Source organism: Danaus plexippus (genome assembly GCF_018135715.1).
Source record: "Danaus plexippus chromosome 16 unlocalized genomic scaffold, MEX_DaPlex mxdp_31, whole genome shotgun sequence".
In the NCBI taxonomy this organism is placed as follows: domain Eukaryota; kingdom Metazoa; phylum Arthropoda; class Insecta; order Lepidoptera; family Nymphalidae; genus Danaus; species Danaus plexippus.
In genome coordinates this window covers 1,912,679-1,935,941 of record NW_026869852.1, presented here as the reverse complement: position 1 = coordinate 1,935,941, position 23,263 = coordinate 1,912,679, and the positions used below count along the sequence as shown (strand labels likewise).

Below are 23,263 nucleotides of genomic sequence, written 5' to 3'. Positions count from 1 at the left end.
AGATACGACGACCGACGGACCTGTTCCCACACAAAGATCTCCAAAGATGTTGACGAGTCATTACCTCCGTCTACAAATAACTAGCCTATCAATAAACTGCATAAACAGGCGCACTTCATGCAAATGGTGTTGGGAACATCGGCTTTCTGATGCCAATAATATAAGAATTATGAAAACAAAGTACGGAAAACTAAAAATACCTCGTCAGATAAATTTTATATACAGGCAACAGAACTATTCTTATACAAATATTTTTAGTCAGAAATTAATGTTACGGTTAAATACTTAACCGTAATAATATAGTGAATCGGAAATAGAGATGTAAGTATTCTTTTGATGTCGGATATAGTTTTAATTGTCCAATGATCTGTCCGTGTGTCCGTTGCTCATCTTTCGTATTAATGATACCACGCCATAATGACGGATCCAGTCTTACCATCAATTACTGCCATTAATTGTAATACGTCCCAGTAATGGACGTTTGAGTTTTATATTCTTAGAACACTATTTATTATCTATGATTTTCTCAATTGCGTATTTGCAAAGTTAATTTTAATGTTATCCACGTGAGAATTGTAAATGGTATATCTTAAATTCTCAATCTTTACATTAAAATTTATAATTACGTAATTTATTGTGAAAACTTTGTTTATGCTAAAATAATGTCAAGTACGTATTTAAGAATTGCATCACCGAATAATAAATCTCGTCTCGTTCTAGGAATTGTAAGAATGCAATGAACTACACACGTAGTGAATGTAAATGTAACATTTCGGATTTCACTCAACATAGAATAACTATTTTAACATGTGAGTGCACTTTCCAATATTGTAACGACGTTTCGTAACAAAGCGCACAATAAAATATAATCGAAATTATTATTCCAGCGACAGAGAGCGCCAACCTTATATATATATCAGGAGTAGACGTCCGTCACTTCTGACGTTCTTGATGCGGTCTCGACGCGAAATAAACCTGTCACAATCATATAAAATACAACAATAAATCGGAAGAAATAGATTAAAAAAATATTTTAATACTATCCACAGATTATAATTATTCACTATGTCCATTAATTTCGCGACAGTGTGGTACGACTCTAATTCCTCTGACCCACATACACGCACGTGGCTAATTGCTCGGGCCTCCAATGCGCGGCCTCTCAATAGTTACTCATATTCTCAATACAATATATAGCATTATTCAAACTATGAAAATGTAGTTAATACTCTTTTAATCGACCTCTTTGAAATGCAGAACGCTTATAGACCGGTGCCTGTAAAGTAATTAAGTAATTGAAATGTCAAATTAAACTCAATCATGAACTGTTGTGCGCGTAAAGGTCATACTGAAGGTTGTCGACAAAGGATTGAGAGAGACACAGTTATAGCATTGTTTAAAAATAATTAACGGCAAATATAATGACTGCTTCGTATTAAATCAAAATTATTGTATTAAAAAATCTCTAAAAAAAATATATAAAATTTGTTCTTGAATTTTTGTTAAAATAATCCATATTGTAGTTACGTAAGTGTTTTGTGTGCCAAGTTTTTTTTAATTTATAATCTGCATTTATTGAACAGCCGACATCACTGGAATACTCTTAGTCACTACCAAAGAGTTTGGATATGTGTAAAAAAAAATAGTTTTTAAAAATTAAAGAATTAAAGGATGAGAAGGATGAGTATAATGACTTATTTATACTCTATGATACAACTGGGTCAAGGGACCAGTATATCATGAGACGTGGTACGTAACTTTGACGCTAGCATTCAATTTCACTGCAGAACAATAACATAAATATCCTATTAATATAAACAATTATAAACTTGACTTTTAAATTATTAATTGTTAATACGTGAGACCTAAACCACTCCATCGGGATAACTGATATATCTTTCACTTGTAAATTCAAGGGGAGGCGGGTCAATTCATACTGGACAGAGTGAATAAGGATTCCAAAGCTCGTTTTTTTGTAAACACAAGATAATATGAGTTTATTTCGATCGCGAGCCGCAGACGTCGACAGCAAGTTATGTGTGAAAAATATTTACGGACCTTTGTACTGTGTGGAACTTACAATTACAAAAAAGTACGTTTCTATATTTAGTTAAAATGACGATAAAACTTAAAGGCTACTATCAAATTTTAATTCTTATATTAATGTAATTTCGCTAAAAATATATAAAGTCTTGAGGCGATTTTATTAGATGTCAAAGAGTATAAAAAGATGCGGTGAGAATCTCGCCGGCGCAGCGTGTCACTGATAATATCCTTACAAACAAAGTATATGGTGTTGGAGATAAACGCAGCTGACTGCAATTATAGACCGCATTCCTTAAAAAACATACCTTAACTTTTTATATGGTGGAAGCTTGGACGCATTTCATACGGCCGCAGGGCTGGCGATAATCGATAAAAAAACATTATATATACATAATATACACACACATAATGGAACCATCTTTTTATGCAATAACATTATTATGAATAAATAAAATATTGAATTCATATTTGAATATTTATTAAATCTTTTAATTGTAATCGTTCGCGAGTCGCCAGCCCTGTCAGTGTGTTGGGTGGCGGCCCCGCAGCCCCGCAGTCTAGCGGCCGATACATTAGTATGCATCTAAGTGCGTGAGAGCGACGCAGCGGCCAGCTACAGCCCTCGGAATAAACATTACCTACATGAAGGTTTTATATAATTCACAATTTAAAAAACCCTAAAAATACAAACCTTGACTTGCTGAGGACGGATATACAAAAAAACACGCATCATACAAAGCAATACTGGACGTGCCGATACAATCAATCAAAAATCAATAGAAACCCGTTAAGTTATCGAACCATGTCCCTTCTCTACCGTATACAATTACTTTTAATCCTAAAAAAAACAGTTCCGCCGTGTATCGACCCTCGTGTCCTTAACTTTATCAACTTTTATATCCCTTAATGGCCGCCCTGTATGACATTCCCGCCATCGAGATGTCAGCGTAGTAACTGATGAAAATATAATACAGGTTCATTCATTAAAAAAGACTACAATTCTCTATTGAGCTTACGGATTTAAAAAAATATTCAGCCGTAACGAATCATTTTCAACCATTTCCAGTACATTAGTTTATCTCTTTCAAATAACTTATCATTTAATTTAAGTTACCATACCGTTATAAACTAATGAGAGAAAATGCATTCGCTTAAATGATCCTAGAATTCCAAAAGTATGTTGCTTTGTCATAAAGTGATTTGATTTGACGACACAAACAATGCGAGACGAGGCTACAGTGATGTGAGCACACGAGTTTTAGACAAGTTTACAGTAACAATATAAGATGATTATATTAATAAAGTGAACACTATAGTCTAGAAGTTTCATTTTGGTCGTATGTTCATCGGGCCTGCTCTGTTCTCACGCGAAACGACCTCCTCCGTATAATATCTTTATTGAGCCGCCACATGAATCACACGCTTCGAGCGCCGCACGCACACACACAGCACGTCATATATATATAACGATCAAACTGTATACATTCAATGGTCACTACTTAATAAAACAAAGCCAGTGATCTGGTTTTCATTATCAAGAGTTGCTAAAATATGACCGCTATTTTTTATTTAATTTGTACGCTATTTGTGACAGTTGACAGGTGACAGGTGACAGCAAATTTTTTTTGACAAGTTCGGCGTATTAGTTACGTAGGTATTATGCCGGCAAGTATAGGTTGAACCCGCGTCAGCGCTGAGACGCCGCCGGCTTACGTTAAACAAACCAACAAAGCAACTATTGAATACGATGGTCCGCCGGCGACCTGAACACATGTTCCGTACACACAAATATAAATATATAACACTAACCAACGTACATCAGAAACAGGGACTTCTTGAACGTTCTATATTAAGACGCTACGTTCAATATTTAATACATGTATTATAATTAATGTTCTTATTTCAACGAGGTTAGTTTTTATGAGCTATAATATTAACGGAATCTCTATTATAAATAATTACCTTCGTAACGCAGTAACATTAGGAGGTTTTTAAAAAACGTATGCGGATCTCGTGAGAACACCGAACTGGTTTCGGAACGAGGAACCGATGCCACACACGCCGGCCATTATTCGCATTGTTTATTGCAAATAGGTGAATCGATAACAGCCTGTGAAGGCTGTGTTTTAAATCCACCGAAGCCGGTGGTCGTGATAGCGTCCGCGGCCTGTTTACACTCTATGCTTGTCCACTTAAGTTAACCGCTCCGCCGGCTAAGCTGCTAGGAACTGGTTCTGTTGTAATCGCTTTTATGTTTTATGTTTTTATTATGCCGCAACTAATAACTTAGCAATTAAATATACTTTAATGACTACATTAAATCATTACGAAATATATAGTATTATTATTGCGAACTAACTTCGATTTATGAGTGTGATATATAATGAAGTATAATCTTATGTAATGTGTCAGTCAGTCAGTACTTTCTGTTATTCATAATCAGTTGTTCTGGGGCGTCTCGCGTCTCGATCACCTGATAACTTACAAACTGTAGATAGTCATTAAAATGTTCGGACTCTGTTAGTTGAAACACAGCACTGACGAGAGCAGCTGTTTCTGTTATCAAATAAATGATATATAAATATATATATGTTATATTAATCTTGTATAATAATTTTATAATAAATAATTCAAAACAGGTTATATTCCGAACACGTTCATAAAAATATCAAGAACATTTGTTCTGTAATGTTTAATCACATATAAATTAGTTTAAGTATGCATTTATCTAATTATAAATTGTAAGCCATTTTTATATGGACACGTTCGTCGTCTGCGCCATTGACATACATTATTTATGTCATTTAGAAAATGCACTTACATATATATTTTCAATCGCTACCATAAATATTTAATGAAGCAGGAAGTATCTTTAGGAGCAAACCTATGTATATTTATTTTTAACAAGGCACATTAAGCGCTGTTCAGTGTTCACGTCACTTCATCCGATTTTTATAAAACTTATATTCCTTTCACAATAATTACGATCGAATAAAATTTTATTTGGTGGCTGTTTGAAAACTTAACGGTTTACGGTTTTTTTTTTTAATTAATTTTAATTATAAAAACCATTAAAATTTATGTTCTGCACTTCGAGACGTCATGGCCGGGCAATTTTAAATATTATCCGCAGGAACTTTTTCTTTTGTCTAATTAATGAAAGTCTCGAGTCATAACCGATAATAATTTATAACGACTCACTCCGCCTCCCGGCTTTACAGTGTATGTTTCACGTTAGTCTCTTATCGTACAGTTATCTGAGACATCGGTCCGAGGCGAGCCTGTCGGTGTCTGGCGAGATATCATGTCATTGTTCCATCGATTCTAAGGAGTGCACGTAACTTCCAGATGCATCTAAGCTCAGTCCAGCTGTGCGCCCTGTTGATGGTGGCGGTGGTGGCGGTGGTGGTGGCCGCGCCCCCCTCCACGCCTCACCACGTCGCCCGTCGCTCCTTCTTCAACCTCCAGTGCAAGGGAGTCTACGACGCCGCCATCTTCGCTCGTCTGGACCGCATCTGCGACGACTGCTACAACCTCTTCAGGGAGCCGACGCTCTTCACCCTGTGCAGGTCCGCTACACGAACCACACTAACGACACGTTGTGCCGTTTTTCAGTGCCCGTATCATATTTAATGTTCGTATTGTTTAATGTTTATTAAAAGTTTGTGTTGTTGGGACACAGGCAAGACTGTTTCACGACAGATTACTTCAAAGGCTGCGTGGAAGTGCTCCAAGAGACGGACCAGCTAGAACTCTTCAAGACGTATATAAAACAATTACACGGAGCGGATCCAGGGATTTAGGTACCCTCAAGAGTTTGGATTACTTTGTCTATCTTCGGCTCGGGCTGGGGTTCCTCACCTCTGTCAGTTTTTGTCGAAATTCGCAGTATTTTTAATGCTATCATTCGAAAGCTCTTTGATAAATTCGGTACTCGATAGCCGAGAAGTATTCCAAAGAGTATATTTGATAAATAGTCACCAGTCGTCACTGTATGGGATTATAGACAATATAATCAACGAACGTCCACAGATAAGACATTCTTTATAAATCCTCTGTCTCGAGTGGTCTCTATATAAACTATCGGAGATTTCCTCTTTCCAAAGTATATTATGATGTAATAATTTTACTGCGATTTTCAAACGACGACAGTTAGTGAAACTCTCTGAGACTTTGGCTTTGGGTCTTCGACTGTTAACTCTTCACCTTCCTTCAAGCCGCTCGTTTTAAGTATACTAGACATAGCTTGCACACTAACAGCATGCAGCATCGCACCTCTTTACATAGTTTTACTCTTAGTTTGCTATATTATGATCTCAAATGACTTCCCGCAACCCGACGATTCCTTTCTTATATAAACACAGCTTAATTGTTGCCGATGTCAAGTATATCGTAAAGTAATGACATTTTATTGTAGATGTAATATCTCGTAGTTAGCCTTTGACCTGAACCGGCACCTTTTTATTTTAATGGTCCTTTGGATCGGGTATATTATTTAAAATCTTACGCCATGCTTCTATAATAAAAATGAAATCTTCCGACTTTTATTTATTTAATTTGTCGTTCAGAGCACTTAAACTCAGTAGTGTAGATTATAAGCCACTTCCTATATAACACAATGTAACGAGTGCATGTTCTTTCGCCGCTCCTCTGAACTCTCTCCGTCAGCACTCAGCGCGCCAGTCAGTAACCCGCCAGTCACTTTGCAGGTCGAAATGCTTCACGTCGCCCTACTTCAAGGGCTGCATGGAGTCCTTGTACCTCTACGACGAGGAGGAACAGCTTGATCAAATGATCGACTTCATCGGTAAACGCTAACGCACACAAACATTCACCCGCAGCTAGGTCGCTCGCCCGCCGCGGATCCTCGGACGGCAGCTTTCTACCCTCAACGTATTCTAGTCTAAATGCGACATAAATTAATTTTATGGATGCAACTAATGTTATGTTATTGTAATTAGTTATATGAACATATAGTAAGTGTTGTGAGCTTCGGAGTGTATTGTATTAGAGATTTGTTGTACTCGACGCGTCCTCCCCGGCCAGGATGCTGGCCGTCTCGGTTCGTACTCCTCTTAAACATCCGACTGATTCGTTCTTTTCAGTGTGTTTTCGTAATGCATTCCAAACACAGTATTTAGATTTACGCTTTGTTTTTTTTTTTATCAAAATTTTAATGCTTACGTTTTAAGTGTCCTTTAACAGTGAACGGTATTCGATATGTATCTTAATAAGTCTCTGTAATATATAGTTATTATTTTAGCTCCAATTGTTTTTTTTTGTATGTATTCTTATTTTTTTAAGTATAGTTTTATTGGACGCAATGTATTTAATGCACATTATGTTTGGCCAAAATCGACGGTAGAGCGAAAAGAGCAACATTCATCTGTAGCACTTCAACGTAACGAGTTGGCCGCGAGTCGCTCGTGAGCGCGAGGTGTGAAGAGCTCGGGTCGCTCTACCGCCCCAGTAACGTTGTTGTTTAAGTCCTTACATCTTAGTTTGTAGTTATTTATATTCAACTTCCGAACTATTTATTTGTTACTGTATAATTATTTATTCGGTGGTGATCTTCGACCATCCGAGGTGCCAGTAGAGGTCTCACACGTCCGTCTGTGAGTTGCGGTTTATACTTACGACCACTCTAATGAGGTCCTTCATCTCTTCTCTGTCAGAATCTCATCTATATTGTCTAGCGTTTCTCCAAACTGAATCCAGTGAATTCTTCCTCGCTGTTGTCGGCACGTCGCCTGTCAGCATGTACGGTGCCGACAGCGTCCCGATGTGTGTAACGATAGTTGTAACGAATTTATATAAATTTATAAATGGCCTGTGAAATTATTATAATGTTTTAGTAAAATATTAATCTATTTGTATAAATTTTATATAAAACAGCTAAGAAACGCTACGGGTTCATGAAATATATTTCAATTTGAAAATGATCGACGCTTTATTATTGTTCCCTCCCTATTTTATTTTAATAATAAGTTTTTATTTGTATTCAACACAATAACAACATATTTAATTTAAATGTTACACTCAACGCTACGAGAGTATTATTTAATACTACACCACTTCACGATTAACGAACTAAAGATGTTGCCATGTGAAAAAAAAATTAACAGAAAATTTTTTTTTCTTAATTTTAAACAGAAATACTGTTTTTTTTTAAATTATGAAATAATATTTAAAATTATTAATTTCGTAGTGAAAAAATATATTAAAACTACACATTCAGATCGAACATCGAACTCGACTGTTCGGTCGATGGGTTGGAAAAGAACAGTTGTTTTTTAAAATAAAATTTATTTTATTATATATTACAGAATAAAATAACATCATAGGAACATAACATTATTCTATATAAAATAAGTAAACGTGGCTTATAATTAACAACGAATAGTCGTAGTAATCAAAACAAATCGATATATATATATTTTTAATTAAACAATTTTTTTATTTGGTTTCGTCGTATTTATACTAGTACAGTTAGTTTCGTTTAATCAGATCCCCTGTTTATAATGACACACGAATTGATAATATTTTATTTATATTTTATTACGAACATACTTAAAGTATTTTTACACTATATGAGGTTTATTTATTGGAAATAAGAAATTTACTTATATATATATAAGCGCTCAGTATTTTCCTGCTATTTTTTTATATACATATTTATTAAAACGTCGCAATATTATTTTTTCCTAAACTGAACGCTTTCATTTTGAAATTACGGGAATGTTGGATGTTGCACTCTGACTGAAGCTTTTGTATATCCCAAACAGAATTAATTAATTTAAATAAATAAGAAAAATAGAAAAAATACGGAACTCCCGGATGTCACTACAATAACAGTCGTTATTGATTACTGACGTAATAATATTTTGAGGGCGCGATGACGTCATCACATCAATGATCAAATGTTTGGGGTCTGACGGCCGTGTGACGTCACTGACCACAACACTACTTATAATACATTACTGTAATACATACATACTATATTCGTAGTAGCAAGTAATTATCATAAAGTAGGCGCCTCCGGTCCGATATCGTTCGATTCTTATGCAATGTGCGTTAATAACTCATAAAAATGTTTACTAAAGTCACTTTATAAGATATTTATTAATATTTAACATACCTATAAATCACGTCTCCACACAAGGCGAGGCTGTAGATAATAATGGACATTTTGAATTTCGTATACAGGTAGACTGTTTTTTATATAATTTGTGTAGTTTCTGGATTTTTCACAACATTTTACGGATATTTCAAAATAATTAACATATCAATTACTAGTAAATAATATAATATTTCATCGTATACATTTTATAAAGAAAGTATCTCATAATATTTCTATTGTAATTAAATTATCATATCACAAATTATAATGTTACTTATCTTAAACATTTAAACAAATAATATTAATTTCATATCACAAACAAGGAAACATCTCTTAAACAAACATGGTAACTATAGCCGAGTTAATGGCGGTCACAGCTTAATACACAATTATATTTTAACCAATGAGAACCCGGCATTTCATGAGCGGTATGTCACGTGACGGGGATTTTATGACGTCACACCGTTTAAACCAATCAGGGGCTTTAAAAAACACGCGACTAATTGTTAGAATTCAAACTTTGGAACAATTCGAAAAATTATGTCAACAAAATTGATTCAACATAAAATAAATTTAATTGCACTATCTTTTGTTTTTTCGGTCACTCGCCATACAATCCGCTGCTCCACTGAACCCTTATAACCGTTACCTAGAGATCACACTACACAAACCTAACCGCCCCTGTTAAATTTCTTTACAACTGTTGCAATACGACTGAATTAATATTAAAAGTCGTCTAGACAGTATTCGAAGTGCTCCTCCATGAGGTTGTACTGGTCGCTGGAGAACATCATGCATTTAGGACACCTGAAGGCCTGGAAACATACGACCGGCGTTTAATATATGAAAATATTTAATGTGTACGTGTGTTAGGAAAGTCCGCATACAACCTCACCGACACTACTGACATTTGAATAATAAAGTAATTTTTAAGTACTTTCAGACTTAATAGAAGTGAAGTGAAGCGGTATATGAACATAAACACACATACATTTTAACATCAAACAACAAACGTAACGTAAGCCATCGTTTAATTATATAACAACGTCATCACTATATTAATATACGCAAGTTCATCTCACTCACTGCCATGCTATTAGAAAGAGACACAACGCATTAATAAAAAACACACATTAAAATTAATACAAACAGTCATAACATCAAATTAATGGAATGTTTCTCACCTATCATTACTTATTTTAAATTTTATACAATTAAAATAAAAAAAAAACACTTAAAAATAGTTACGTATACTTTACTTGTAATAAATGTTCTTATTAAAAATGCATTTCAATGGAAATAGTTTAAAATACACGTTGATTATATAAATATCAAAGATCAAGTGAACAGCGGAGACTTTCAAAATATGTCGGAGGTAAGTTATCATAGACGTCACTTGTCAAGTGTGACACGTGTATTATCTGTACAGTTAAATGTTTTAAAATTATAATTATATAATACAAGAGGAAAAACTAAATACATTTGTATATATATACATATATATGTTTGTATTGAACTAGATATAACTCCTCTAACAAATCAAAATATACGAACACATTATACTTTGTTATTAATATACTCCGTAATAAACACCCGATGTTATAAAAAAATATTCAATATGTTACTGGAAAAGTCTAAAACTATTCATAAAAAATAGGTCACTACATAAGTTTCGTCGTGGGCGAAATAAATATTAGATGTTGTTTAGACGAGGGTAGATTTATAAAACCTAACTAGCGACGACGGGCGGAACTCGGCTTTATTGTGATGCCTCGACAGTTCAAGGTCATTCAAGAGGGACAGCCAGCGCGGGTAAGCTGCGATCAGTTAAGAAAATAGGCCCCGCTGTATTTTTCTCAAAACGCGGAATGATAGCTACCGTCGCGCTCGATAAACAGAAGACTGTTACTGCAAGAGGGCACACGGAGGCACGTCTGCCACAGTCGAAGACGAGCAATCTTATTTAGGACTTAGTCTGTGCATTAGGACGAGGCCCGCGTCGAGCTCGTAGAAGTTTATATTTGTGAAGTTGGACTGAAATTACTTGGATATTTCCGTCACTTCTAGACTTAGCGCCGCGGCGAGACTTTGAACATTTCCCTTAAGTGAAGGACCAATTTAAAGGGACGCGAGTTTTTTAACGACGAAAAGCTTAGAGGCGCATTAGATGAGACATGCGATAGTGTTCCAAACGGTTTCTGGAGAGAAGTTTGTAGTACACGGTTCCAACGTGTGAGAGCGGGTCTCAGTGCTGGAGATGGTATTGAACAATAATAATAATAGATAAAAACTATGACCAAAGCTGACAGCTGCACACATATGTAGCGACCTGCTGAGTTCAAGCGGACATTTAACTGCAATAATTTCATCAACAATTATTCACTTAATGGCACTTTTGTTATAAATTATATATTTTTTTTCTTTATAAATTAGTTAAATAACTTTCACTGACATTGAAAAATATTTCGCTACGTCATGTTTTAATATGTAACAAAAAAATGATATCTTCGGCTTTGTTTAACGGACCGGCTTAATAGAACGGCTGATTTAACAATTCGGCTAATGTAATAAACGAATGTATATTTCCTAGAGCAGACACTCGTGCACGTGTCTCTCCAGCATCATGTATGTCCTGAAGCTGCCGTCACAGGCGGGGCAGATGTACTTGGCGGGCGGCGGAGTCGTCTCGCGGCTGGCGGCCTCCACCACTGACTTCTCAGTTCTCTTCTTCTTACGAACCTTCGTTTAGTCAAATTAATCTTAAATTTAACACTTTATCAAAAAACATTAAAAGTGGCCGCTTTCCTCACATATAATAGATATTATTTTTAATATCTTATAATTAACGCCACCTAGCATTTTGTAGGAATATTTTGCCTAAGTGACGTTTTTAAACATCGCTAGCGGTACTCACAGCGTTGGCTGCGACAGCGGTGGTGGGGGCGGTGCGGGCGGTGGTGGTGGGGGCGGGCTTGCCAGCGGACCGCGGGCGAGGGCTGGTGATGCTCTTGTGCAGGCTTGGACTCAGAACACGAAGCTCCTCCAACTGAACGAATTAAATGCATCGGTTTAAAGAGGCACGGCTGGTAGACACTGCTGCTTGGCTGATAGTGTCACATAAAATGTCCTTGCTATTTGAATAATATTTTTGACATAATCACACGAACACAGATAATTTTATTTCGTGTATATTTAATTTGATGTTTCAAATGTACATATATAGAGTATCATCTGGACTTTAAAAATTAATCATACACTAGTAGGCTGTATGGTCTGCTGGCTGTATGGTTGACAACTGGCTACGAAAGTGCTGCCGCTTCATTGCAGCTTCAGACATGGGAGACTTTGGAAAAATATGCGCCGTATATGAAGAGTACGCGTTAGTGCGGGTAGTCGGCCGTCCACTGAACAAGTCAGTCCCTGTCCCCGGTTCCGCCTGTGTTATATCCCTGGAGGTGGCTAGTATCCTGTGAGGTGTATTATCTGCAGTACCTGTGTTGTCAAGTCTTGTATCTTCTTCTGAGCCACTCTAAGGTCTGCGAGGAGATTTTCTTTCTCGCTGGCCATCTTCTCTCGGGATTCCCTCTCAGCTTCGAAGTCGCTTCTGTAAATGAAAATTCATACAGAAACAGCGGGTTAACTGCTTGTAAACCGAACATGTAGACTCGACTTACATTAAATGTAATGATAACTCAATTAAAATAATCAGGAAAAGGCTATGATACATTACGAAAACGTTCACATAATTATACCGTATACGTGGTATATTATACCGTATATAAAGAAGTGAGTACATTGTGGACACTCATTCATATTTTAATGTAGAGTACACATGATCCTCACTTGTACAAGTCGACTTGGGCCCTCAGTAAGTCGGCGTCGTCGGTGCGTGCCTTCACAGCTGCCAGCTCTTCCAGCAGTTCGGACACCTGCTGGCCGCGAGCCACGAGCGCTTCCGTCAACTGCTGCACACACGGAGCCTGCACCTGGACACCAGGGATAACAGATGTTAGCATTGAAAGATATGCTGCTGTCCAACAAAACAGATATATAGGTATATAGTCACCGACCGCCAGCTCCATCTAGCGTGTGTCACGTGACTTAGTCTAATATATTGCCATGCCTTGCCATGTTCCGTATAGAAAAAAGCGAGTTTTTTGTCATAAAATATTATCCATTATCACAAGTGGCGCCATCTGTGCCGTACTAATTATAATATACTATAATCCATAGAAATCTTTTTACGACTGATTATAATTAATCATTATACTGAACCGTTGTTACTTTGTGATGGCAACATTGGAGTATCGACTTGTATTTGTAAACTATAAATATTGGCTTCGGCCATTTTGTAAGACTTTACTGGTAGTAACGCTGACTATTAAAAACCAAGACTGAAACTGTACCTCTGTGTATACACTGTATACACTGTGTTAGTCTATTGTCTCAGCTAAATTAATTAATTTTGTTCTGATAAGCTTGGAATAGAAATGTAAATAGTAGGATAAATAGTCTCTGAACAATAATCTAGTCACTAGTGGAATAGATGGACTATGGAGGACTATTGGAAGTGGGTTCAAAGATAACACGTCAGAATTGGCTAAACAATAGAGTGAGTTGCCCTCACACAGTCCCTACCGTGTCGGTGTTGGTGACGGATCTCTTCAACAGTTCGTTGTGATCCTTAAAGATGCCTTCGAACGTGGACAGCGTGCTGCGGACATGAGCTCTGATGGAACAAAGTTAATCATTTAATATGTACGTCGATTCAAACTATGGGAGTCCGGCCTGGGAACTACGACACAATAATCATCCATATACTTTATGTCAGTGTTAATATTGATATAAAGTCGTGGGACATATAATCTAGTAACCAGTATAATGTGATCCCTACACGTTAGACACAACGTTAGAGTGCTGTGTTGCTATGAGTGTCTTGAGCTCCCCGACTCCACACTTGACCTTGTCCACCGAGCCGCGGTCGATCTTAACATCCTGTATACTGGACACCACGCCCAGGGTGTGAGCTAGACTATCAGATAGCCTGAAACAAATACCAGACATAGACCATTAACTTTAATATTAATATAAAATGAGTGAATAGTGAGAACACTGAATTAACACTGAAAAACTATACTCTGAATTCATATGGCGGAAGTTATTTCTGACATGTATTTTAAGATACAGATAAAAATAAATATACTATAAGTAGTACAGATTAAAAGAGAATAGAATATGTGGCCTGACATGTTCATAGTGTATGTTATTATAATTGGCTGAAGCCAGCATTTATAGTTTCCAAATACAAGTTGATACATAAATGTTGCCATCACAAAGTAACAACGGTACAGTATTATAATAAATGATAAAAATAATTCTAAGTATTATAGTATATTATAATTAGTACGGCACAGATGGCGCCACTTGTGACATATGTGTAGGTGTGAGTGAGTGCGTAATATATGTCCGTCAGCACCCGTTGCTGAGCGAGTTGAGGTAGTCGGCCAGGTGCTTGAGCGTGCGGTCGTAGAGCTTGACATTGTTGAGGAACTCGGACGAACTCGACGGCTCCGACACGGACACGCGGATCGGCTGGAACACCTGGGTTACAATATACTGATAAGGCGGCCATACATCTACAGTAATTTTGCACAATATTTGTATAGTCCAATAACATGTAACGTCCTCTGAATCCAAACGTTCAATAATATTTAGCGATAACGGCGAGCCGTTCCCGCGAGCGAGCCGGTCGCCGCGCTCCCAACAGGGAGCTGAGCAGAGCATGGAACGTACGTGATGCGGGATTGAGCTGGAGCTCGCTCGGCGTCTGTTCAGTATGAGCCCGCACTGCTGGGAGTCTTGTACACTCGACTGTATCGTGCGATATTACTGTAAAGTAGGCGCCGCCTGACACAAATGACGTTTGAAGTAGAACCACCTGGGTTATTATAGTTACATATAGCTATCTATGGCTATAGGCAGCTATAATCTGTGATGTTTACTTTTGCTTGTATTATACAGCACGTAAAATGCTCAAGTGTCATGTATTGTCCAGGGCAGGAATTAACTGCGTCATGACGTCACATCCGTAACCAAGCCGCTGGTTCGCGTGTCGTGATGAACTTGGGACCGTATTGGTCTTCCCACACAAGCCAAACTCATCACTCACAGCGACATCGTTAATAACTAAATCACTATCATCTTTTAACTTTCTCTTAACGCGTAGCAGAAAAGCTTAGTTTTATTTTAATGTAATAACTCCCGGTCCACCCACCGTCGTCTGGACCTCTTTAATTCTATCCTTTAGTTCCTGGATCTGGTCTTTGTACATCTTCACCGTCTCAGACACGTTGGACTTGTGCTGGCTGAATTCCAACTGTAAATAAAAAAAAATGAATCATTAGAAACTATTTGGATAATTATTTTCTATCTTTCTTCACCACACTCCCGACTGGCACGCTTTGTTATATTGAGCCCCGACGGTTCTAGTTCTGTCATTCCTAAACTCGCATAGAACCAAAATATATGTATAGTAGCGGCACGTGACTGGACCAGGTTCGGCGGAGTGGGGATGTGGCGCGGCTGACGTTGCGATGACTTGTGATGATTATCAATAACAAGAACTTAACCGTAACAAAAATAATGGGTTCAATTTAATTGGTCATTAAAAACCGCATTATATCTATCGCATCTATCATCATCATCTCCACGTGTCCCCTACTATATATAAAAGAAAAACTACATCCAGCCTGCACCTGTCTGATAGTGCAACACTCATGGTAGGGGTGCATCAGTTCAAACCCCTGCATCTCTTAATCAGACCCACATATAATGTATAGTACCTTAATATTTTCCAGGTCGAGGATCTTTATCTGAGCTTTCTTCAATTCATTCTGTAATAAGGACATCTTGCCCTCCAGCTTCTGTATGTACACATCACGTTTGGAAACCTCCTCCGGAGATGTATTCTAGAGAGGATATATAATATTAAAAGAGTAACATTTTACATCTATCAACGTAACCAAGTTTCAATTAATATAACTTAATTCTCGACATAAAACTTAACTGGTTCAGTCAAAAATACAATATATTTATTTATTTAACAAAAAATATTATAAACTAAGCTATGTACACATGCATCTCTAGTTATCACTCCCTGCCCTTGAAATGAGGGATAAGAAAGGAGAACAAGTCGTGGTATAGAGCAGTCAGTATAAAGTAATAATAATGAGACACACCACACTCTGCGTCTTCAGTTTGTTTTGTAGGTCACTTATGATACAGTGCAGTTTGCTGACTTCCTGAGCATGATCGTTCTCCATAGTGGAGAGTTGGAGCTGGAAAAAAATATATATACTGAATTTTTATTAACATATTTATCGTGTTATTTTAATCATTGTGATTGTCCTCATTAACTTATTTCTGATAAATGTGTTCAACCTTTTCGGAGAATGTATATGTAGGTACACATATTTAATTAATATAAATGTTGTGTTATACAAGGAGATTTTAATTCAATAACCTAATTTATGTTTAATCTATCTAAAAATGACTTTAAAATTCCAAATTTTAATCAAATAACTAGTGTAAGGTTTTCATCTTAATGGTTCCGCACCTCGACCTTGTGTAGCTTTTTCTTGGCGTCGTCTCTCTCCTTGTTCATGGAGTCAACTATATGTTCTAGGGATTCCTTCTGCCAGCTCAGCTTCTCGTTGTCAACTATCAACTGGAATTATTAATAATTACGGAATAATTAATCATCATCAGCCTATCGGAGCCCACTGCTGAGCAAAGGCCTCTTCTCACATGGAAAAGGTTAGAGCATTAATCACGACGCTTGCTCAAGACGGGTTGGCGATTTCAATCTTATAATTTGAAATTATTGAATTGATGATTCAGAAAAGATCACATTGGTACTTGCCAGGTTTATAGTCCATTAATATAATTTTTAAATGGCAACATTCAAATCACCTGTCGTCTCTGTTTCTCGACGAGTTCTAACTGTGATGACAGCTTCTCGATAGTATCTTCCTCAACTGATGTGACCAGTTCGAAGCCTGACAGTTTTTTTTGGCCGATACTGTTCTGTTCACCTTCGGCCAGACGTGATATATCCATTTTGAGTTGCTTATTTTCTTGTCTAAGCTGAAAATGATTATAAAATTTACTTGTACAGTATATGGCAGCATTAGATTGTTGTATATATAATTTGTAGGTGATGACTCTAATTAAAGTTGTTAAAATTCTAGCTATAGCGAGAGTATTTAAGTTTTGATGAAATATTTCGTTTCATCAAATCAGCCAGCATAGTTTGATATCTTTATATCAAAAAAAATATTTGTAGATACAGCCAGCAGCAATTTATTGTTGCAATGTATAAATTGGTAATGTCATTTAATTTAAATTCAACAAAACCTGTGCAAAAAATAAAAAGCTTTTGGATATAAAAAAAATATTCTATAATACTATAAAACAAGAAATGTATTCAATTTAGTTTATGGTTATTGAAATATAAAACCTCACCCGCTCGACAAGCTCCCTTGTTTCATCAAACTTTTCCTTGTGCAGTCGGTGTGTCTTCAGCATATCTTCCTGACACGACGCTATCAGTATGAACTGCTCCTTCATAGAGTCGTTGTTTTGCTTCAAAGTCTCCTTCAATACAAAATTCTCGTCCAATAAATCGCCGAATCTCTTTTGCAGCTCCTCTGTACTCCTGTCCTCGGTTATTATAGTACTCGCTACCATCATACTGGCTGGTGAGGGCTGAAATATAAAATGTAGACACGTCTTTACATCAATTTTTCTAAATATACATCTGAGTAGGTGTTATCTGCAAATTGGTCTGTAATTCATTGGTGTATTAACAAAGTCGTTGTCTTGCAAGAAAACATACAACTTTAAAACTTTATAGTCAATTGAGATAATATTTTAATATTTTAAATATAAGTATCGTGTCTAAAAAATTTATCTCAAACAATCCAGTCGATCTCTATTTAGTATTTTAACTATTGCATGTATAACTGCCGAACTTAACAATTTTATTTCCATAAATTACACACCTTATGTATTCTGAACACTGATTGTTACTAGTGAATTGTACACTCAACACTGACATACTTAACTATAAAAAGAGGACCTCACATATTCACAAAACAAACACACAGTATGAAACACATCTACAAACAAATTTAAACTTTATTTCACAGTTGTACAATATAGAATTGAATGATTGTAATATAATGGTATATAAAAGGTAAAATCCCTAGACTACTTTTATATTGTCACATAATAGTTATGTAATTATTTTCATAGTGACATAGTTGCCCAGAATATATGTTGTAAAAACAGCAACATCTACTAAGTATTATAATATTTTCAGCCACCATAACTTCAATGAAGAATTTATTTTAGAGTTATAAAATAGGTTTTTAATTAATTTCAAAAATTTTTCTTCACTAGTGGATGCCCTTGGTTTTACTTTATTGCTGCATGTTAACATATTATTCAACTACCTACCTATATTTTCCTTCACTGCAGCTGAATATCAAATGCTATATGAATTTAGTGAGTATTTGCCGTGAGACGAAGCATCGAATAGGCAAATATACTAGTAATTGTATTTAAAACTTTAGTAACACATTTTATGATTTTTAGTATACATTACCTGAGGTAAATGTTAAACAGAGCTCAATTTGACGCCGTTATAGTTTACATATTTTAGATGATAATAAGAACAATGACTATCAATAAATATTTATATTGTATTGTTTAATGTTTGGTTGTATACAACAATAAGAAATCGTTTAAAAAAAAACACTTATGTACTTACACTTTCACCCAAATTAAATTGAGCCTTAAAAGCCATATTAGCTTCATTTGATAGTGATCTCATAGCATCTTCTATTTGTGATCTTTCTAGATCTCCATTTGTTGTGCCATTACTTTTTTCAACCATACTGCCGCCGGGGGATGTACCCAGGATCACGATGAGGGAGTCGTCTTCATTGTCAGGACTGGATGCCATTTTGTATCATTACAGTTGGAATTGGTCTACTAGAAGTTTAATAAAAGAATTAAGGTTATTCTTTACGTCTATTTGAATGCTGCCTATTTAAGTCACAAAAAACGCAATTCCTGAACTGATTGTATTTGATAGGAGAAAAAAATTCAAGAATAGATTTCACTTACAAAAATAAGTCCCTATTTTCATTCACACATATCTTTTCTTTAAATTGTTATTAATGTGAATATTGAGGGTAACATCTAATAGAAAAAGGTTGTAAGCTTCGAATATTTGCAAAATATTTTTTGCAATTTCGCAATTTGCACTGCGTTTCAAACTTAATCATATGTAGGTATCGTATCTGTTTTCGGATCTGAGTTGTGACATTTAAAAAAAATTATAAATATCTTGTCATATGATACAGATAATGAGGAATTATTTCTTATTTTATGTAAATTAGAAAAAAAATAACCTCAATAATTAAAAAAAATATTATTTTAATAACATTATCATTGACTTATACATTTTTTGAATTATCTTTGGATAAAAATATAAATAAAAATGTTCATGAAGGGAACTAAAATGTCAACTTACAAATTTTTCGACGTCAGTGATCATTGAACGTCAGAATCAACAGCTGTACAGTGAACTGCAGTTAGCAGTCAGCAGTAGACAATAATTGTTCGTGTAGATTGTGTTTAATTTTACGATATTAATTCTATAGTGAACGACATGTCCAATGAAAACACTTTAAATATACAATATGTACATGAAAGTTTTCAGAGAAGTTTGAAAGAAGACGACGATGTGATTATAGACGATTATATAGAAGGTTACAATGAACTAGTAAAGTAAGGATTTTTTATTTTCCATATGGTGACTTTGTTGACTTAGCATTTACAAGTTAATTTATTTAGGTTCCTGAATCTCATCGGTTCAGTTTTTTCTTTTGTAAGCAGCGATGTGCGAAGTAAAATAAAAATTATGGAGAAACATCGCGAAGGCGATGATTCTCTTTACTTTGAATCCTTTAAGAAAATGATGAAATATGAAAAGGAAACAAGCTTACACGAAAAGAATGGCTACGTTTCTGGATCGAGGACAATGCTGAGATTACACAGAGGCTTAGGTTCGTAGTTAATTATATTAAATTTAGGATAGTTGTTAAAGATATGAATTGGGTCATTATAAAGTGGGTTACAATTGTTCTATGTATTGTTATCTTGTAATAATAACAATTATATTGTTAACAATTTTTAGTCACATCAATTTAAATCATACTATCATTTTATTAAACCATTTGTATTATTATAGATTTTATACGTCTGTTTCTTAAGAGACTGAGTGAAGCTGAAGAGAGTATGAACACATGTACAACATGTCAGAACTCATACAATGAAACACTTGCTGCATTCCATCCCTGGTACATACGGAAGGCGGCCACTTTAGCTATGCATGCTTTGCCTTCACGACCTGATTTATTAAAGAAGGTACATATATCAAATCCATCAAAGCTAACGACTTCTAGAGCTGAAAAATAGTATTGATAAGAAACAAAATGACTAGCTTAATATTGGATTATAGCCATATCCTATAGTGATTAAGGAAGATTTGCATTATCACCAAATAAACATAGAATGTGTGTACAAAATTTTAATTTTCGGAAGTGATTGATCATTATAATTTCAATGATAAAAATAATTCAAGCAATAAATATATTTCTATTGCTATTTACAGTATATATAGTATGAAGTTACTCGTTATTGGTCGTGTTAATTATTTTTCCTTATATAGTTTAGGTGTAAGGAAGAATTCATATCAGCTAGTTCACTTACACATGACCTTAAGAAAGATTAGGAAGTTGCTGTTGATAAGTATTAAAGTTTTTAGTGATAAATGAGGTTCAATGAATTATTTTAAGATAAATTAATGTCTAATTTATGAAAAGAATTTATTTATCTGTTTTAATAATTTAATTTTTTGCTAGAATAATATGTCCTTGCGGTGTTTTATTCTTATTGATTGTACTGACCTTGAATAACGTTATTCAGGAATTATGAAGTGTTTAGCGAATTGTTTAAAAACTCATATCAATTGAGGACTGTTCCATTAACAATGATACAAATGAGTACTCTTAGAGTAAATCTGTTATGTTACGTTTTGTTTTTTTATATGTGTTCAGGAGTTTACACATACATACATTCTGGAAATTACATTGATATTAAAGTTTTATTCGAAAAATAAACAATAAACAAATATAACATTACGATCTATTAGATAAGAAATAAATTACATTCTAGAAGAAACCGTCATTAACAAAAAATAGCGGTCGAGGTTTTGGAAACTTACCAACTTAGAAAATTAATTTAATTTTACAAATCATAGAAAAGGATTCTCTTTAAAAAAAATCGAGGAGAAAGTTTTTAGCCCGTTTCACTTTATTTTTCTCAGCATTAAGCATAACATCGGCATATGTCGGAGAATTATTATTTATAATACTTTAGATTTTTAAAAACTTTTTTTTCAGATATTCGGAACGGAAGAACAACTTGCGGAGGCTTTAAATATTTTACCACAGACTCTACAATCATGTGATGAGGTTTACAACCGGGTCGAGAAATTGTACACAGATTTCGATTTCCACGGCCTGCCGTAAATGGCCTATTTAAAGAATAATAAAGAAAGCTATTTCATAAGTAACGGTATTCCAAACAAAAACAAGCAACGCCCTCCTTTAACAGCTTCCGAGCTTTAGTGATGGCAAAATATTTGAATAAGTTGAAAGTGATATTAAATTAAAACAATATAGAGATGTAAATTTTTAAAACATTATTTAATTCCTAATATTGTTTATCTATTTTTTTTCTTATAATAAAGATATTGAATATCCGATATTGGATTATCTACATAATAATACAATTATTTGATAAAACACTATACAGATAATAATAAAATACGTAACAATCATAATCCTGTCAATGTATTTTCTAATCAGTAATGATATGCTAGTCAAATTATCAAATATGCAAAAATATTGTATTATATGTGTATTTACTAGACCAATTTTCATAAAATTGCCTGTAGATTTTAGGTGTAAGTGCTTTTCTTTTTACTATTTTCATATAAGTGATCTCAGGTAAACAGTTGTAAGCTCTTATGAGGACTATACTGACAGAGAAATATTAATTTTAATATATAAATTGCTCATTAGGAGTCTGGTGCGTGTTATGTTTATACTTACGTCTCAGTGAGAGTTTTAAAAAAGTATTTATAAAACATGTTGAGCTCAAATGTAACGTTGCTCATAACCTAAAAAATGTAGTCTGTTGAAATTTAAAAGATTTTATCCGGTATTTACACTCTAGCCTCGTACCTCGTCTTGTGCTTCGTCTCGTATCACAGTTCGCACTGCGGACGCGAGCGCTGCAAGGCGCGAGACAAGACGCGAGCGACTATTTACATTCTCACCTTGTGCCTCAGCTCGTGCCTCGTTTCGCGATCCGTACGCGAGTGTAAATACCGGGTTATAGTTTTATTTGTTGGCTTGAATGCTTTTTGTTTTGTTAAAAATAATGTATATAAGCTTCTGGTAATGTTTTTGGTAAACTTCATAAACATTCTGTTTTTATTTTATTTGTAAGGCTTAGCTGTTTATTATTACAGTATTAAGTAGAAATTTATTATGAAAAATTTCGATGAACTTATGTATAATTTTGTATTTTTGTCTCGTAGTAATATACATTCCCGTTTTGCTACCTTATTCTCTTGTTTTATTTCTTCCATGTGAACGCAGCGTCTTGGCCGTACGCTATAATGCCTTTAAAACCCAATTTTATCGATAGAATCCATGAATCTAATAGGTATCTGTAGTATCTTACGAGGTCTATCTTTGGGGGGAAAAAACTCGAAGCACCTATTTTGTTAAAAAACATTTTGTCTATACTATAGTTTCACATTACTTTCTGCTCCGGGGTGTATCTTGTGGATTTGGAATGCTTTCTGTCATCAATTACACAATAGTCACTCCCACACTCAACACAATTGTAGGTTGTCATGACGATGTCTGTTACGACTGACAGTGAAAAAACGTC

At 35.1% G+C, this 23,263-nt stretch overlaps 4 protein-coding genes across 11 annotated transcripts in view; 2 read left to right on the top strand and 2 right to left on the bottom strand.

Annotated features, from left to right (window-relative positions):
- Window positions 1-4,243, bottom strand: part of LOC116771759 (peroxisomal leader peptide-processing protease-like) — a 38,361-nt gene extending 34,118 nt beyond the window's left edge. Inside the window, exon 1 of the mRNA XM_061528310.1 lies at window positions 4,009-4,243. Within this exon, the coding sequence (XP_061384294.1) occupies window positions 4,009-4,027 (19 nt within the window). The 5' untranslated portion in view covers window positions 4,028-4,243. The remainder of the gene's footprint in view (window positions 1-4,008) is intronic.
- Window positions 1-7,988, top strand: part of LOC116771765 (CHH-like protein) — a 33,300-nt gene extending 25,312 nt beyond the window's left edge. For 3 of the 4 annotated variants that reach the window (XM_032663724.2, XM_032663726.2, XM_032663725.2), the window contains exons 2-4: window positions 5,395-5,615; window positions 5,729-5,849; window positions 6,756-7,988. In XM_032663724.2, the coding sequence (XP_032519615.1) occupies window positions 5,395-5,615; window positions 5,729-5,849 (342 nt within the window). In that variant the 3' untranslated portion in view covers window positions 6,756-7,988. The remainder of the gene's footprint in view (window positions 1-5,394; window positions 5,616-5,728; window positions 5,850-6,755) is intronic. The other variant, XM_061528312.1, reaches the window with a different exon arrangement.
- Window positions 7,989-8,579: 591 nt separating this feature from the next.
- Window positions 8,580-19,551, bottom strand: LOC116771766 (optineurin). 5 transcript variants are annotated; one of them, XM_061528281.1, is made up of 16 exons: window positions 19,358-19,551; window positions 18,999-19,222; window positions 17,690-17,932; window positions 17,138-17,311; window positions 16,782-16,892; window positions 16,405-16,503; window positions 16,009-16,134; window positions 15,441-15,542; window positions 14,643-14,767; window positions 14,061-14,210; window positions 13,805-13,895; window positions 13,010-13,152; window positions 12,659-12,770; window positions 12,081-12,212; window positions 10,351-11,905; window positions 8,580-9,981 (listed from the first exon to the last, which is right to left on the bottom strand). In XM_061528281.1, exons 2-15 carry the CDS (start codon window positions 19,191-19,193, stop codon window positions 11,753-11,755), a joined length of 1,956 nt encoding a protein of 651 aa, XP_061384265.1. In that variant the 5' UTR covers window positions 19,194-19,222; window positions 19,358-19,551; the 3' UTR covers window positions 8,580-9,981; window positions 10,351-11,752. The 5 variants fall into 5 exon arrangements, with proteins under 5 accessions (XP_061384265.1, XP_061384266.1, XP_061384268.1 ...); XM_061528282.1 differs by having other exon boundaries at window positions 10,426-11,905; XM_061528284.1 differs by having other exon boundaries at window positions 13,010-13,146.
- Window positions 19,552-19,785: 234 nt separating this feature from the next.
- Window positions 19,786-22,932, top strand: LOC116771762 (ceramide-1-phosphate transfer protein). The gene is made up of 4 exons (XM_032663720.2): window positions 19,786-20,023; window positions 20,090-20,301; window positions 20,487-20,662; window positions 21,700-22,932. The coding sequence occupies exons 1-4, from the start codon at window positions 19,905-19,907 to the stop codon at window positions 21,826-21,828; spliced, it is 636 nt and encodes a 211-aa protein (XP_032519611.1). The 5' UTR covers window positions 19,786-19,904; the 3' UTR covers window positions 21,829-22,932.
- Window positions 22,933-23,263: the final 331 nt, after the last annotated feature.

What these genes read in the sequence shown, in the direction of transcription:
- LOC116771766 (XM_061528281.1), bottom strand. Translation starts at nt 19,193, where the DNA reads ATGGCATCCAGTCCTGACAATGAAGACGACTCCCTCATCGTGATCCTG. An exon ending in TTAAAGAGGTCCAGACGACG is followed by an intron (nt 14,768 to 15,440) that starts GTGGGTGGACCG and finishes ATTGTAACCCAG; the next exon opens with GTGTTCCAGCCGATCCGCGT. An exon ending in TCTAACGTTGTGTCTAACGT is followed by an intron (nt 13,896 to 14,060) that starts GTAGGGATCACA and finishes TTGTTCCATCAG; the next exon opens with AGCTCATGTCCGCAGCACGC.
- LOC116771762 (XM_032663720.2), top strand. Translation starts at nt 19,905, where the DNA reads ATGTCCAATGAAAACACTTTAAATATACAATATGTACATGAAAGTTTT. An exon ending in GAGATTACACAGAGGCTTAG is followed by an intron (nt 20,302 to 20,486) that starts GTTCGTAGTTAA and finishes GTATTATTATAG; the next exon opens with ATTTTATACGTCTGTTTCTT. An exon ending in GACCTGATTTATTAAAGAAG is followed by an intron (nt 20,663 to 21,699) that starts GTACATATATCA and finishes CTTTTTTTTCAG; the next exon opens with ATATTCGGAACGGAAGAACA.